The sequence below is a fragment of the Mobula hypostoma genome, chromosome 6 (assembly GCF_963921235.1).
Source record: "Mobula hypostoma chromosome 6, sMobHyp1.1, whole genome shotgun sequence".
NCBI lineage: Eukaryota > Metazoa > Chordata > Chondrichthyes > Myliobatiformes > Myliobatidae > Mobula > Mobula hypostoma.
The window spans coordinates 33,975,440-33,989,799 of record NC_086102.1 but is presented as its reverse complement, the minus strand read 5'-3'; the positions used below and the strand labels follow the sequence as shown (position 1 = coordinate 33,989,799).

General features: G+C 40.6%; 1 protein-coding gene across 1 annotated transcript in view; it reads right to left on the bottom strand.

Moving 5' to 3' along the window:
- The window catches only part of tfg (trafficking from ER to golgi regulator), a 99,488-nt gene that overhangs the window by 15,501 nt on the left and 69,627 nt on the right, over window positions 1-14,360 (bottom strand). The window contains exon 6 of the mRNA XM_063050548.1: window positions 6,718-6,858. Within this exon, the coding sequence (XP_062906618.1) occupies window positions 6,718-6,858 (141 nt within the window). The remainder of the gene's footprint in view (window positions 1-6,717; window positions 6,859-14,360) is intronic.

Genomic DNA, 14,360 nt, shown 5'->3' with positions numbered 1-14,360 from the left:
ATCTGACGGTGCTGTCTGAAAAGAGGATGCTGTCTAAGTTGCATGCCATCTTGGTCAATGTCTCCCATCCACTACATAATGTACTGGGTGGGCACAGGAGTACATTCAGCCAGAGACTCATTCCACCGAGATGCAGCACAGAGCGTCATAGGAAGTCATTCCTGCCTGTGGCCATCAAACTTTACAACTCCTCCCTTGGAGGGTCAGACACCCTGAGCCAATAGGCTGGTCCTGGACTTATTTCCTGGCATAATTTACATATTATTATTTAATTATTTATGGTTTTATATTGCTATATTTATACTCTATTCTTGGTTGGTGCAACTGTAACGAAACCCAATTTCCCTCGGGATCAATAAAATATGACTATGACTATATCATGAGTGTTCCAATATGTAATCAAGAATTGTGACACAGTAGCCTAATGGTTAGTGTAACACTTTACACATCAGACACTCCCACATTCCAAAGATGTACGAGTTAGTAGGTTAATTGGTCACCTGGGTATAATTGGGCAGTGCGGGCTTGTTGGGCTGGAAGGGCCTCCAATCATGCTCTCCCTCTCTTTAAAAAAGATAACTGGTGCAGCTGATGCTTCATGAAGTTCCACTAACTGGGAAACATGTTTTCCCTGAAAACCACCTAGGTATTAATGAATATTGTGGCAAATAAATTAAAATTAATATTTGTAAACATTTTGGATGCAAATAGCCTTTGCATAGATGGTACACACCAGGGGGAAAAAAAACTTTTCTTGCTAATGTACAAGTGAATCCTATTAACTCACAACACTGTAAACAAGTTATTTTGCTTGCACTTTATCCTAAACCTTTATCACTAACCCCTTTATTCCAATCTCAAACACAGGAGCTGATTATTTTATCTACCCTCTCAGATATTTTCAGATTTTTTTGGAGCCTAACACTGTATACGGTACTATAACTATTCATCAGCTTTGGAATTACCCAGGTTTCTCAACACAAGGTGGTATGTTTAACAAACTTAAAGCCAGTATTTCTACAAAACCTTGTTCTTCATTCCACCAACCTTGTTTTCATTCAGGCCTCTGCTCTTACCTTTTCTATCCAGAAACTGCACCAATATACATTTTCTTTTAAAGCTCTGTCCTTTATCCATTGGGCCCCTTAAAGAAAGAGCTATACGTTCTATATTGGGACATTGCAAATTTTTGATACTATTCTAATAGGGCATGAAACAGAATTATTGATCTACACAATGAAAGCACACCCAGAATTGCAGTTCCAATGCATTTTGCCACAATTCATAGCAATCCTCTTTTATTTTAGACTAATGTAAATTAGATTTCATTTACTGAGTCAAGCTCCTTTACCAAAGCACCTTGGTTAGTTTTTAGCCACATTAAATTTCATCTTCCGTTCTTTTAGGATGGCCAAATTATTTCTGAATACCACCTTCCTACCATAACCTCTTCGCCTATCAAAATGTTTTATATTACTAGAGGCGAAAAGATTATTAATAAAATTATGTGCACTGTGTGAACGCAAGCAGTCTTTTTCTTTCCTGACAGAGTTTGCTGTATGCAAATTGGTTCTAGTGTTCCCTGCGTTAAGTTTCAGAAGCACATAAATGTAAACTTCCTTAGGGTAACCATAAAACCATACTTTTTTCCTAATAAAGACATGATCATCTATAGTTGAAACAATATTACTGCAGCCACATCTGTGCCTAGTCAACAATTTCCATTGGGCAAAACTGCCAGAAACGCAGCCCACAGCAGCCACACAGTCTAATGAAGAAAACTTCTCCAATTCTTCCAGGACAAAGGTGCTTCAACAGTATCCAAAACTCTTTGTAACAAGAAACAGTCGTCCATCTGTTGTCAACTGTTCATTAGTTCCATTTAAATTTCCAAACTTCTCTACTGAAATAGCCAAAAGCGTTTCCACATATTTGGTGTGTAATTCATCCAAAACCAAAAATAAAAGTACTATGTATTACCAAGGTTTTCCTCCGATTTTTTTCCCCTTTATTATTGTCTAAACCTTAAATGGCAGAATTGGAAAGCCAGTTTTCTGACAAATTTATCCATTAGAACCATTGTTATTTATTGAACCAATCTGTTACAAATTTATCTACAATATCATATACAGTGGATGCAGTTGATTGGTCCAGTGGGGCAGCCTCTTACTTGGGACACCATGCCACTTAATTGGGACAGCTGCCAAACAGTTTCCAACTAACAGTAGTCGTGTAAATTTGTGTGGCCATTAGTCCTTAGAGCAAACAGTTTTTAAATAATATCAGTTGCTTGTTTGTGTTCAAAAAGCAGTGATTTTTGTCAGTGATAGCTGGTGAGAAATAAGCTGTAAGACAATTTAGAATTATTTTGCTCACTGTGGTTTTAAGCATTCAGGCTTGAAGATGTCAGATACTGCCAGGAGTGAAAATGAAACAATTTCACTACTTCAGCAGATTAGGAAACCCATATACTATATGGCAGTGTACACCGGATTAATTACTCCATTGATAACTATTAGGAACTAATACATGGTTTTATAGCACTGCAGTAGCATTGGCAGTGTTCTATTTTGTTCTGTTTTTTCATTTAAATACATAATTTGGTACCCAGTTATACATCAGTCGTTTTTATACATTTTTAACTATTTCCACAAAACTATGGCTAACAGGGCAGCCAATTAATCGGACAAAAATGTGCTGCTCCCAATGTGTCCTAATTCATTGTTATTTCAAAAAATTTTTCTGAACCTTACATTTTCCCACTAAATCCATGTTGCAATCCCTCCAATACCACATTCATCCTAAAGTGTGATGCCCAAAGTTAGTCAAAGGACTCCTGGCATAGTCCAACCAGTGTTTTGTAAAGCAGACATTACATTGGTTCTCATCATCCTCCTCTTCCCTGCAACTTGAAACACATCTGTTTTTGTTCATCAACCTTAAAAATTAAATCTGTTTTCATTCTACACATACTGCCTGACCTTGAGTGTTTCCAGCATTTTTGCTTTTGTAAAATTTATAACATCTAGTTCTGCATTAATCATAAATAAAGTCTTTTTCCATGACCATCCTGTCAGTTTTTACTGATCTTTCAAGAGAGTTAATTTTTAAAAAACACAAATCTATCCAATGACACCCACAGAAGTTTCCATATAACTTTACACTTTTCTCTGGTACTTCTCAAAATGTTGAATGTTCTACTCAAGTTGAACAAAGCTTCATAGTTTCTGAATTTTATTCTTCTAGAGATAAATTACAGTAATTTATTTTCAATTTGTAAAGCATGGAATGCATCTGCATGTTTGTGTTCAATGATGTTCAATGTGCATCTGTATTCCATGATGTTTTGCACTTCTACGTCATTCAGATTTTAGGGGATAAAATTTCAGAGGTGGCATATATCATGCTTCAATTTTGAATACAGTCAAGTATACAATTTTATTCCAACTTTTCTAAGTTGTTAGTCCCCTGGTGTTTTATTTCAATTACAAACTCCTGTCACCAGCCTAAATGCTGATGGGTTGACGAACCGTAGCCTCAACACTGATCCCTGTGGAACACTCCATTCCAGTATTAACTATAGGTGTATAAGGAATTTGCACATAACATGTTATAAATTACAAATGTCAGTGAGCATATTTTGCTAAAATATCCAATGCACAAGTATATTCACAAAGCTTGCCTAACACATGAACACCTACAAAAGGACACTTCAAACTAATAGAATCTTTCTTACCATTCTGCTATGGTTGACATTTTGTTTAAATTGTTAAGATTTTTTTTAAATCATTGTAGAAATCCATTATATAAAACAAAACAGAATAGAGAGCTTAACCATAGTATTATTCTTCCAATTTTCATGTGGATTTAATTTACAACACTTGAGTTGATTTGTCCTATCACAACACATAATAAACATAGTGACCACACAGCTGAAACTTATAATAGCTGTGGCACTATGCAATATAGCATATTAAGTTTGCACCACAAAATGCAACTTTAGTGCTTAACTATTTGAATATTTTGGACTCATAAAAGACAAGGATATAAATTTACAATACTTTTGCCACAATGCAAATTAATTATAATACTGCCCCAATTGTATATTTGCTTGTTTATTCCAGATGACGAACAAAATATTTGTTCCTGCTTTTCTTTGGTAGCTGGATTTCTTTTTCTTTTCACAAAAATTCATTAAAGGGATGCTACTATACCATTCCCCCAATCCCAATCCCTGTGTTTTGGTGAACTTCCATTGTCAGATTCACACACAGTCACTTTCATTCTGAGTAGCAGATCAGCCAACTCCCTTGCTCTTGTCAAGTGCTACCTGCTGCTATAAATCCCATCCTTTCCAGGTACCATAATTTTTTTCTTCAAAATATGCCCTCAGCATTTCTCTTCTGAGAAAAACAAAACAATTCTTACAATTTCCTGTTCCTCTCCAGTGAACAATCTCCAGTCAGCTTCAATGAATTGAGGTACTTTTCAATGTAAATCTTTTCACAGATTTAATCAATGCAACATTACTGAATGAATGTGTTCAACTCTGAACCTACTCCCTAATTATTTTAGTTTATAGAGATGAAATATTTGCAATACTGTGTACTAAATAAAACCTTTAAAAAGTAATAACAGCCTGAAATGTAGATTTAAATATGTTGCATTTACAATTAAAAAATCAATTTAAATCAATTTGTTGGTCTAACCAGATCAAAATACTGTCAGCTGAATAACTCAGAAACACAGTGTCATCCTTGCAATGAAAATAAATCAAGACTGCAAAAAAATTACCATTTGCCATAAAAAGATTAAATATTTGCAAGATTGTGTATGTAAATACTTAAAAACTCATGCTATAAAAGTTATTTATACTTCTTTTTCCCACTACACCAATGTTCAAGGCAGTAAATATTAATAACAAGTGGAGACTACAAACGCTTTACTTTTGCTGAGGTTGAGATCCTTTCCCTAAATGTTCCATATTCCTTCAGGGTGGTCATGTCTGAGGATGGTGCGCATATGGAATGAGCTGCCAGAGAAAGTAGTTGAGGCAAGTGTAATAACGTCTAAAAGACATTTGCACCGATAATGGAATGGAGTTTAGAGCAGGGGTTCCCAACCTGCTATTGGTTTAATGGCACAAAAACGATTGGAAACCGCTGGTTTAGAGGGATATGAGTCTAGTTTATATGGGCAGCTTGGATGGCATGGATGAGTTTGAATGAAGGGCTCAGACAGACAATTCCTTCTTTTAATGCACAAACTGATACTCCTGATACGTCAGGTGTGGCTCAGCTGGTAGCATACTGATTTGAGTCAGGAGGCCCACTGATTTGAGCACCACTTCAGCACATGGGACTGATACTATTTAAGGATGACATATTTAGGTCCTGTTGGCTCTCTCATATGGGACATGCATATGCGTGGCACTATTCAAAAGCAGAGGATGAACCACAGGTACTCTGATGAATGTTTAATTAGGCTACAATACATAGTTTCTTGTGATTAGTACAATGCTGCTAGTGGGACACTGCAGTGCATGGTTTGGTCCCGCATTTCTGATAACAATGCTCCACATGCAAGCAAGATCATTGGCTGTAATTCAACTTGAGATGCCTAGGAATTATAAAGACTAGTTACAAGCAAGATTTCTCTTTATAAAGAATATTCATAGAAATATGTAATTTGTACAGATGCTACAAGCAATGGAAAGCACTACATTCGAAGGCAATTCTAAATGTTCAACATTGAATAGTTTCCAGGAATTGAAATAAACAGAATTAAATGTGAACTGAAAGAGGGTTTATAATGTGACATACTGAGTATTCACTAAAGCTTTTTTTTAAACAATAAAGTTCTGTTTGGACCATGCCAATTTCTCAACATCTGAAGCTGTTTGATTATTTGCTGACTGGCAGAATCAATTTAACAGGAAACATCACAGTGTTTATGTTTGCCATATCCAATTACAGAATTGGAACATTACATCAATTATTAAACTATCCTCAGGCAAAAAGGTTGATGAAAATTGAAGTTCATACATAAATTTAATGATCGCAAAACTGACTCATGGTCTGTAACTGGATTAAATATATGCATTTATAGTTTTCAAAATCCAGTCATTAGAATTTAGCACACCTACGCAATGTGCATTATTTGAACATGTTATTTATATTAGGGCTTTTTAACCACTTTAACATGTACCAGGAGGATTCAGGATCATGATCAATCTGTCCAAAGCAGCAGTGATGATAAGATAACATATGTGTGTGACTAGTAGCACAGTTTGAACATTTGCGTTCATGATCAAAGGTTACTCAGTATTTAGCTCTAGAAAACATCACCGAGATGACATACATGAAAGCTAAGAGAATAGAACAGAAGGTGATTTGAGATCCAGGTCCTTATTTTCAGGTATTATACTTTTCTCACACAGTAAAAGGTTTTTCTGAAACTTTAATTGCATTGTTATTGCCCTGTTTACTTCAAAATTGAAAGCTAGATGTATGGATCCCAAGCTTGGTTAAAAAGATAAAACTCTTCTAGAAAGCAATGATTAACTTTTCTATAACTGTCTGATGTCACTTTCTTATCTAACATCAAGGCTTTATCACACATAACTGAATTTTGCTACTGAAATTAAAATTGAAGGGCACAGATCATCTAATTTGAAATTTTGGAAGCCTTTGTGGAGTAATTTAGCAGCAAATTTACCTTCCATCTGGCCAGCTTGAGGCTGAACTCCTGTGTAAGACTGCTGATGCTGTGGTGCTCCAGGCTGATGAGCAGCAGATGAGGAAGAGGCAATGCTATCTGGTGTCCCTGATCTTTCATCGACCGGTGCAGTGGGAGGACCTGAAATACATCGGATAAAAGATATTCAACAGAAGTACAACACTTAGAATACAACCACATCCTAACAAAGTATTTAAGAAATATATATACATAATGTCCACCACAGGGACATTGTAACTTGATGGATTCAAGAAGCTGCCCCCTGTACAGACAAATAAAACAGATCAAATTTCACCTATGAACCCATATCCCTCCAGACTCTTGTCAAATATTTGCTTGTTCAATCATGGTACAGTAACTGAAAGGTAGCAGGGTGTACAGCTTGAGAATCAATCAATCTCTCTCTCTCATTTGTTAGCATATTAGTTAATTAATTATAGAATATGCAATAGAGAAAGTTAAAGCCAAGGTAAAAAATGTTGATGATGTAGATTGAGACGTTGGTGGTGGTAAGGGTGAGCAGCTTTAAGTTCCTTGGTGTCAATATCTCCAAGGACCTTTCGTGGGCCCAATACAGTGATGCAATCACAAAAAAGGCATGCTGTAGTTTATTAGAAATTTTGATGTGATCTCATATGAAAGATTGTCACAAATATCTACAGATGTATAGTGGAGAACATTCTGGCTGGAGACATCATATGGAGGCTTCAACACATAGCATTATAAGAGGTTACAGAGGGTTGTAAATCTTTTCCAGCTTCATCATGGGCACTAGCCTCCTCACCATGAAGGACATCTTCAACAGGCAATGCCTCACAAAGGCAGCATTCATTATCAAGAACCCTACCATCCACAACATGCTTACTACTTCCACCAGGGAGGAGGGACACACACTCAATGATTCAGAATCAGCCTCTTCTCCTCTGTCATCAGATTTCTGAATGGTCCACGAACACTAAATCATTACTCCTTTTTTTGCACTATTATTTTGTGATTTGTAGTAATTTTGTGTCTTTCCGCTGCAGCCCTGCCACAAAACAACAAATTTCACATCGCAAGACAATGATAATGAACCTGATTCTGGGATATCTTACTTGTACTGTCATTTTAATTCATGATGTCAAACCCATTCCACCACATTCCTCCATAATGCTGTGTACATACATCTATTGATGCTTCTGGACACATCTTCAGTGATGTTCCTGGAATCATCGGGTGTTTTGGGTCTTTCAACATCATACAACCTCCTCCAGGTGACCCAGCCGGGGCTGATCAAACCCCAGCTTGTGTCCAGATGGCTAGCTACTTATGACTCCATGGCTCCCCTCTTTTGAGCCACAGCCATCTTGAGGCCCTCTCTGCTGCATCGGTGGTACTGCGGATGGCTCTCCTCTTCCTCTCTCCCTCGATGCCCAAAATGCTGAAGGCTCTAACTAAAGAACGGGCTACGAATCCCTGACAACCAACCTCCACTGGGAGATACCTCGCTCTCCATCCAGCCTGCGTACTTGGAGAGCTTCCTTTCATAGGCCTCTTCCAAGCTATCTTCCTATGGGACTGTCAGCTCCAGCAGCACCACTTGCTTAGTAGACTCAGACACTAGGACAATGTCTGGTCGCAGGGTGGTGGCTGCGATATGGTTGGGGAATTTCAGCTGCCCTTCGAGGTCCACCAACAGCTGCCAGTCCCTTGCAGAGGTCAGAATGCCTGCAGATGTTCTTTTGGCAGGTATCAGAAGTACTTTATCGTAGGGTTACACAGTTCTACCTTTTTTTAAAGGGACAAATTAAAGTTACACTGGACTTTGTAATTAATCAGTGAATACTTCAGACACTCATGGTTATACAATTAAACATATTTTCTAGTTTGTTTTTGTTCATGTAACTTAATTTTCGCTTCCCATAAGCTGAAAGCCATTAAAAAACATTCCATCAGCTTCATTGCTTGGCAGATGAATTTGTTAATTATTCTCTCTCTCTTAAAGTACTGTCACATCCTCCTCTCCTTCCAATCCACAACCATTGCCTTCCTAACCGAAAGCCTTTGATCATTCCATCCTTGCAAAGCACCCATGTCTCCAACTGCCAAAGTCCTTATGTGACTTTCACTTTCAATCTCCACAACTATTTTTCTTAAATTCCTTGCTTGACTTCCTCAAATCAGGTTTTAATCCATGGCCCAGTATAACATCATAGTTAATCAAATCAAACCGTATACCTATGACAGACTAATGAAGGGTCTCGACCCGAAACATCGACTGTACTTCCTATAGATGCTGCCTGGCCTGCTGCGTTCCACCAGCATTTTGTGTGTGTTGCTTGAATTTCCAGCAACTGCAGATTTTCTTGTGTTTGCCTATAACAGACTATCCCTCTTTATCATCAGAATTTGTGACAGCTTGATTCCATCATTCTCTTTCAATATGTCACTACTGCCCAACTGAAGGGCTCTACTAGTAATATATCTGCATATTCATTAATAACTAGAGAATCACTTGCAAAGGTATCACATTTCATTTGTGTGACACTATATCGGATGATCAAGAATCTTCTCTTGGTCTCCCTCTTATTTTTCTTTTATGTACGATATGACATGGAAAGTGCCAGATACAACAGATATGCTGATGCCACCCAACTCTGATACCTCACAACTTTTTCACTATCTACAATATTTGACAGTCTGCAAAAGGACTTAGATTAGGAGAACAGACTAGGTGGCAGATAGAATACAGCTATGATCATGCACTTTGGTAGAAGGAATAAAGGAGAAGACTATTTTCTAAATGGGGAATGAATTCAAAATCGAAGGCACATTAAGGGCATTAAAGGCACAGGGCAAAGGCAGGAGAATGGGATTAAGAGGGAAAATAAATCGGCCATGATTACATGGCAGAGCAGGTGCGATGGGCTGAATGACCTAATTCTGCTCCTTTTAGCTAAGGATCTTGTGATAAATGGACAAAAGTCCTCCCCTACTTTGGTGAGACCCATCAAAAACTGGGGGACCGCTGCATCAAGCACCTCCGCTCCATCCGCCAAAAGCGGAACTTCAAGGTGGCCAAACATTTTAATTCCAATTTTCATTCCTGTTCTGACATGTCAGTCCATGGCCTCCACTTGTGCCATGATGAGGCCACCCTCAAGATGAAGAAACTACACCTTATATTCCATCTGGGTAACTTCCAATCTAATAACATAAATATTGATTTCTCCTTCTGGTAAAAAAAAATGTTCCCTACCCATCTCCTCCTCTTCTTCTGTTCCCCAATCTGGCCTCTTACCTCTTCTCACCCGCCTATCACCTCCAACTGGATCCCCTTCTCCTTCCCTTTCTCCTACAGTTCACTCCCCTCTCCCATCAGACTCCTTCCTCTCCAGCCCATTACCTTTCCTACCCATCTGGCTTCACCTATTACCTTCTAGCTCTCCTCCTTCCCCTCCCACCACCTTTTATTTCTGGTGCCTTCCCCTTCCTTTCCAGTCCTGAAGACTGGTTTCAGCCTGTTGACTTCATTTTCATAGATGCCGCTTGACCCGCTGAGTTCCTCCAGCACGTTGTGTGTGCTGCCATGGAAGAAAGTCTGATGTCTGTGATGCACTGAGCTATGCCAACAACTCTTTGTGGTTCCTTCGAGTCATAATAAATGGGAATAAACGGGACCTTTTCAGAATGGCAGGCGGTGACTAGTGGGGTACCGCAAGGCTCAGTGCTGGGACCCCAGTTGTTTACAATATATATTAATGACTTGGATGAGGGAATTAAATGCAGCATCTCCAAGTTTGCGGATGACACGAAGCTGGGTGGCAGTGTTAGCTGTGAGGAGGATGCTAAGAGGATGCAGGGTGACTTGGATAGGTTGGGTGAATGGGCAAATTCATGGCAGATGCAATTTAATGTGGATAAATGTGAAGTTATCCACTTTGGTGGCAAAAATAGGAAAACAGATGATTATCTGAATGGTGGCCGATTAGGAAAAGGGGAGGTGCAACGAGACCTGGGTGTCATTATACACCAGTCATTGAAAGTGGGCATGCAGGTACAGCAGGCGGTGAAAAAGGCGAATGGTATGTTGGCATTTATAGCGAGAGGATTCGAGTACAGGAGCAGGGAGGTACCACTGCAGTTGTAGAAGGCCTTGGTGCGACCACACCTGGAGTATTGTGTGCAGTTTTGGTCCCCTAATCTGAGGAAAGACATCCTTGCCATAGAGGGTGTACAAAGAAGGTTCACCAGATTGATTCCTGGGATGGCAGGACTTTCATATGAAGAAAGACTGGATGAACTGGGCTTGTACTCGTTGGAATTTAGAAGATTGAGGGGGGATCTGATTGAAACGTATAAGATCCTAAAGGGATTGGACAGGCTAGATGCAGGAAGATTGTTCCCGATGTTGGGGAAGTCCAGAACGAGGGGCCACAGTTTGAGGATAGAGGGGAAGCCTTTCAGGACCGAGATTAGGAAAAACTTCTTCACACAGAGAGTGGTGAATCTGTGGAATTCTCTGCCACAGAAAACAGTTGAGGCCAGTTCATTGGCTATATTTAAGAGGGAGTTAGATATGGCCCTTGTGGCTACGGGGGTCAGGGGGTATGGAGGGAAGGCTGGGACGGGGTTCTGAGTTGGATGATCAGCCATGATCATAATAAATGGCGGTGCAGGCTCGAAGGGCCGAATGGCCTACTCCTGCACCTATTTTCTATGTTTCTATGTTTCTATAAGCAGAGGCAATTGGGTTGAATCCAGACAGAATGCTTTCTCTGCTGCATTAGCTGAAATTGAAGAGGGTCAAAGGGGAAACACCAAATTTCTTCAGCCTCCTGAAGAAGGTGATGCTGGTGAGCTTACTTGGCCAAGGCATCAACCTGCTGTAACTCAGTAGTACCGACGTACACAGGAGCTTGAGCATGGTTCTCCTCGGCTGCCCCCCTCCACTTTTGTTTTGCTGACACTGAGAAACATTATGGTCAGGATACTATCTCACTAAGCTCTCTATATCATTCCTGTACTCCAACTCATTATCATTTTGTGACGAATACACATAGATAAGATGTTAGCTATCCTGTGAGATCAGCAGTTGGTCTGCCACCTGTCTTCAAGAGAGAGATAAGGGACACATGAAACAGCACCTGGAGATGTGTAGAGAGCTGTCTGGAGCGGCTCCCCCTTTGAACCCTGAACTGTTTGAAGTGATGGACAGGTGATACCCCAGCAGGGGGATAAAAAGGGACAGGTTCGCTAAGGCAAGACACACACGACACCCGAGGTAACGAGACCCTGGAAGCGGTGCGCCTCTCACCAGTCGGTGGGAAGTACCGGACAACGCACAGGGTGGAAAGGTACGATCTGCGGGAACCCGGTGTGTGTCCGCCCCTGCTTGGGTGCCGGGTTCACTGCAGAGGATCGACCGCATCTGGAGGAGGGGTCACAGTCGGTGACCTCAGGTGACATCACCAAGGACCTGCCCAAAAGCTGCTTGTGAGCCATATCGCCGGTCTGTGAGTGAAGCCGTGTCTGAATGATCAGTCGTTCCCGTTCTCGCTCTCTCTCCCCCCACGTTGTCCATCGCCATGGCAACGATTACCGCGAACTGAACTAAATTGGACTGAACTTTTGTGTCACTTTGAAATTTGGTCATTTACCCCTAGACAACGACAGAGCTTGATTGATGCTGTTATCTTAATTCTGCGCACATGTGTAGTTTATCATTGCTGAACTGTTGCATTTATTATCCTTTCGATTACTGTGTTGCTTGTTTCTTTAATAAAACTTTCTTAGTTCTAGTAATCCAGACTCCAACTGCGTGATCCATTTCTGCTGGTTTGGCAACCCAGTTACGGGGTACGTAACAATTTAAAATACAGTCCACCACGATAGTATTATCTGCAATTGCAGGGAGTCGCATCGGGGGCTTAGAACATAAAATAGTACAGCACAGTACAGGCCCTTCGGTCCACAATGTTGTGCCAACCCTCAAACCCTGCCTCCCATATAAGCCCCCACCTTAGATTCCTCCATATACCTGTCTAGTAGTCTCTTAAACTTCACGAGTGTATCTGCCTCCACCACTGACTCAGGCAGTGCATTCCACGCACCAACCACTCTCTGAGTAAAAAACCTTCTCCTAATATCCCCCTTGAACTTCCCACCCCTTACCTTAAAGCCATGTCCTCTTGTATTGAGCAGTGGTGCCCTGGGGAAGAGGCGCTGGCTGTCCACTCGATCTATTCCTCTAAATATCTTGTATACCTCTATCATGTCTCCTCTTATCCTCTCTCTCTCCAAAGAGTAAAGCCCTAGCTCCCTTACTCTCTGATCATAATGCATACTCTCTAAACCAGGCAGCATCCTGATAAATCTCCTCTGTACCCTTTCTAATGCTTCCACATCCTTCCTATAGTGAGGTGACCAGAACTGGACACAGTACTCCAAGTGTGGCCTAACCAGAGTTTTACAGAGCTGCATCATTACATCACGACTCTTAAACTCTATCCCTCGACTTATGAAAGTTAACACCCATAAGCTTTCTTAACTACCCTATCCACCTGTGAGGCAACTTTCAGGGATCTGTGGACATGTACCCCCAGATCCCTCTGCTCCTCCACACTACCAAGTATCCTGCCATTTACTTCGTACTCTGCCTTGCAGTTTGTCCTTCCAAAGTGTACCACCTCACACTTCTCCGGGCTGAACTCCATCTGCCACTTCTCAGCCCACTTCTGCATCCTATCAATGTCTCCCTGCAACCTTTAACAATCCTCTACAATATCTACACCACCACCAACCTTTGAGTCATCTGCAAACTTGCCAACCCACCCCTCTACCCCCACATCCAGGTCGTTAATAAAAATCACGAAAAGTAGAGGTCCCAGAACAGATCCTTATGGGACACCACTAGTCACAATCCTCCAATCTGAATGTACTCCCTCCACCACGACCCTCTGCCTTCTGCAGGCAAGCCAATTCTGAATCCACATGGCCAAACTTCCCTGGATCCCATGCCTTCTAACTTTCTGAATAAGCCTACCGTGTGCAACCTTGTCAAATGCCTTACTAAAATCCATATAGATCACATCCACTGCACTACCCTCATCTATATGCCTGTTCACCTCCTCAAAGAACTCTATCAGGCTTGTTAGACACGATCTGCCCTTCACAAAGCCATGCTGACTGTCCCTGATCAGACCATGATTCTCTAAATGCCCAGAGATCTTATCTCTAAGAATCTTTTCCAACAGCTTTCCCACCACAGATGTAAGGCTCACTGGTCTACAATTATCTGGACTATCCCTACTAGATTTTCCACCTCACTTGTCACCCATGGTTCCTTCATCCTAACATTCTTTATCTTCCTCACTGGGACAAATTTATCCCTAACATCCTGCAAGAGATCTCTAAACATCGACCACATGTCTATAGTACATGTCCACATGTCCTTAGGTCACAGTCTTGTGGGGCAGCAGTGTTCAAGATAATTGTGGCAGAAGTGTTGCTGCCTATCCTTACAGATTGTGGTCTATTGGTCAGGGAGTGAAGGATATATGGTTCTAAAGATACCAGCAATTTTCAATAAGCCACCTACTGGGCTATTCAATACTCAGTAAGCTCATTCAGAATAGTAATAT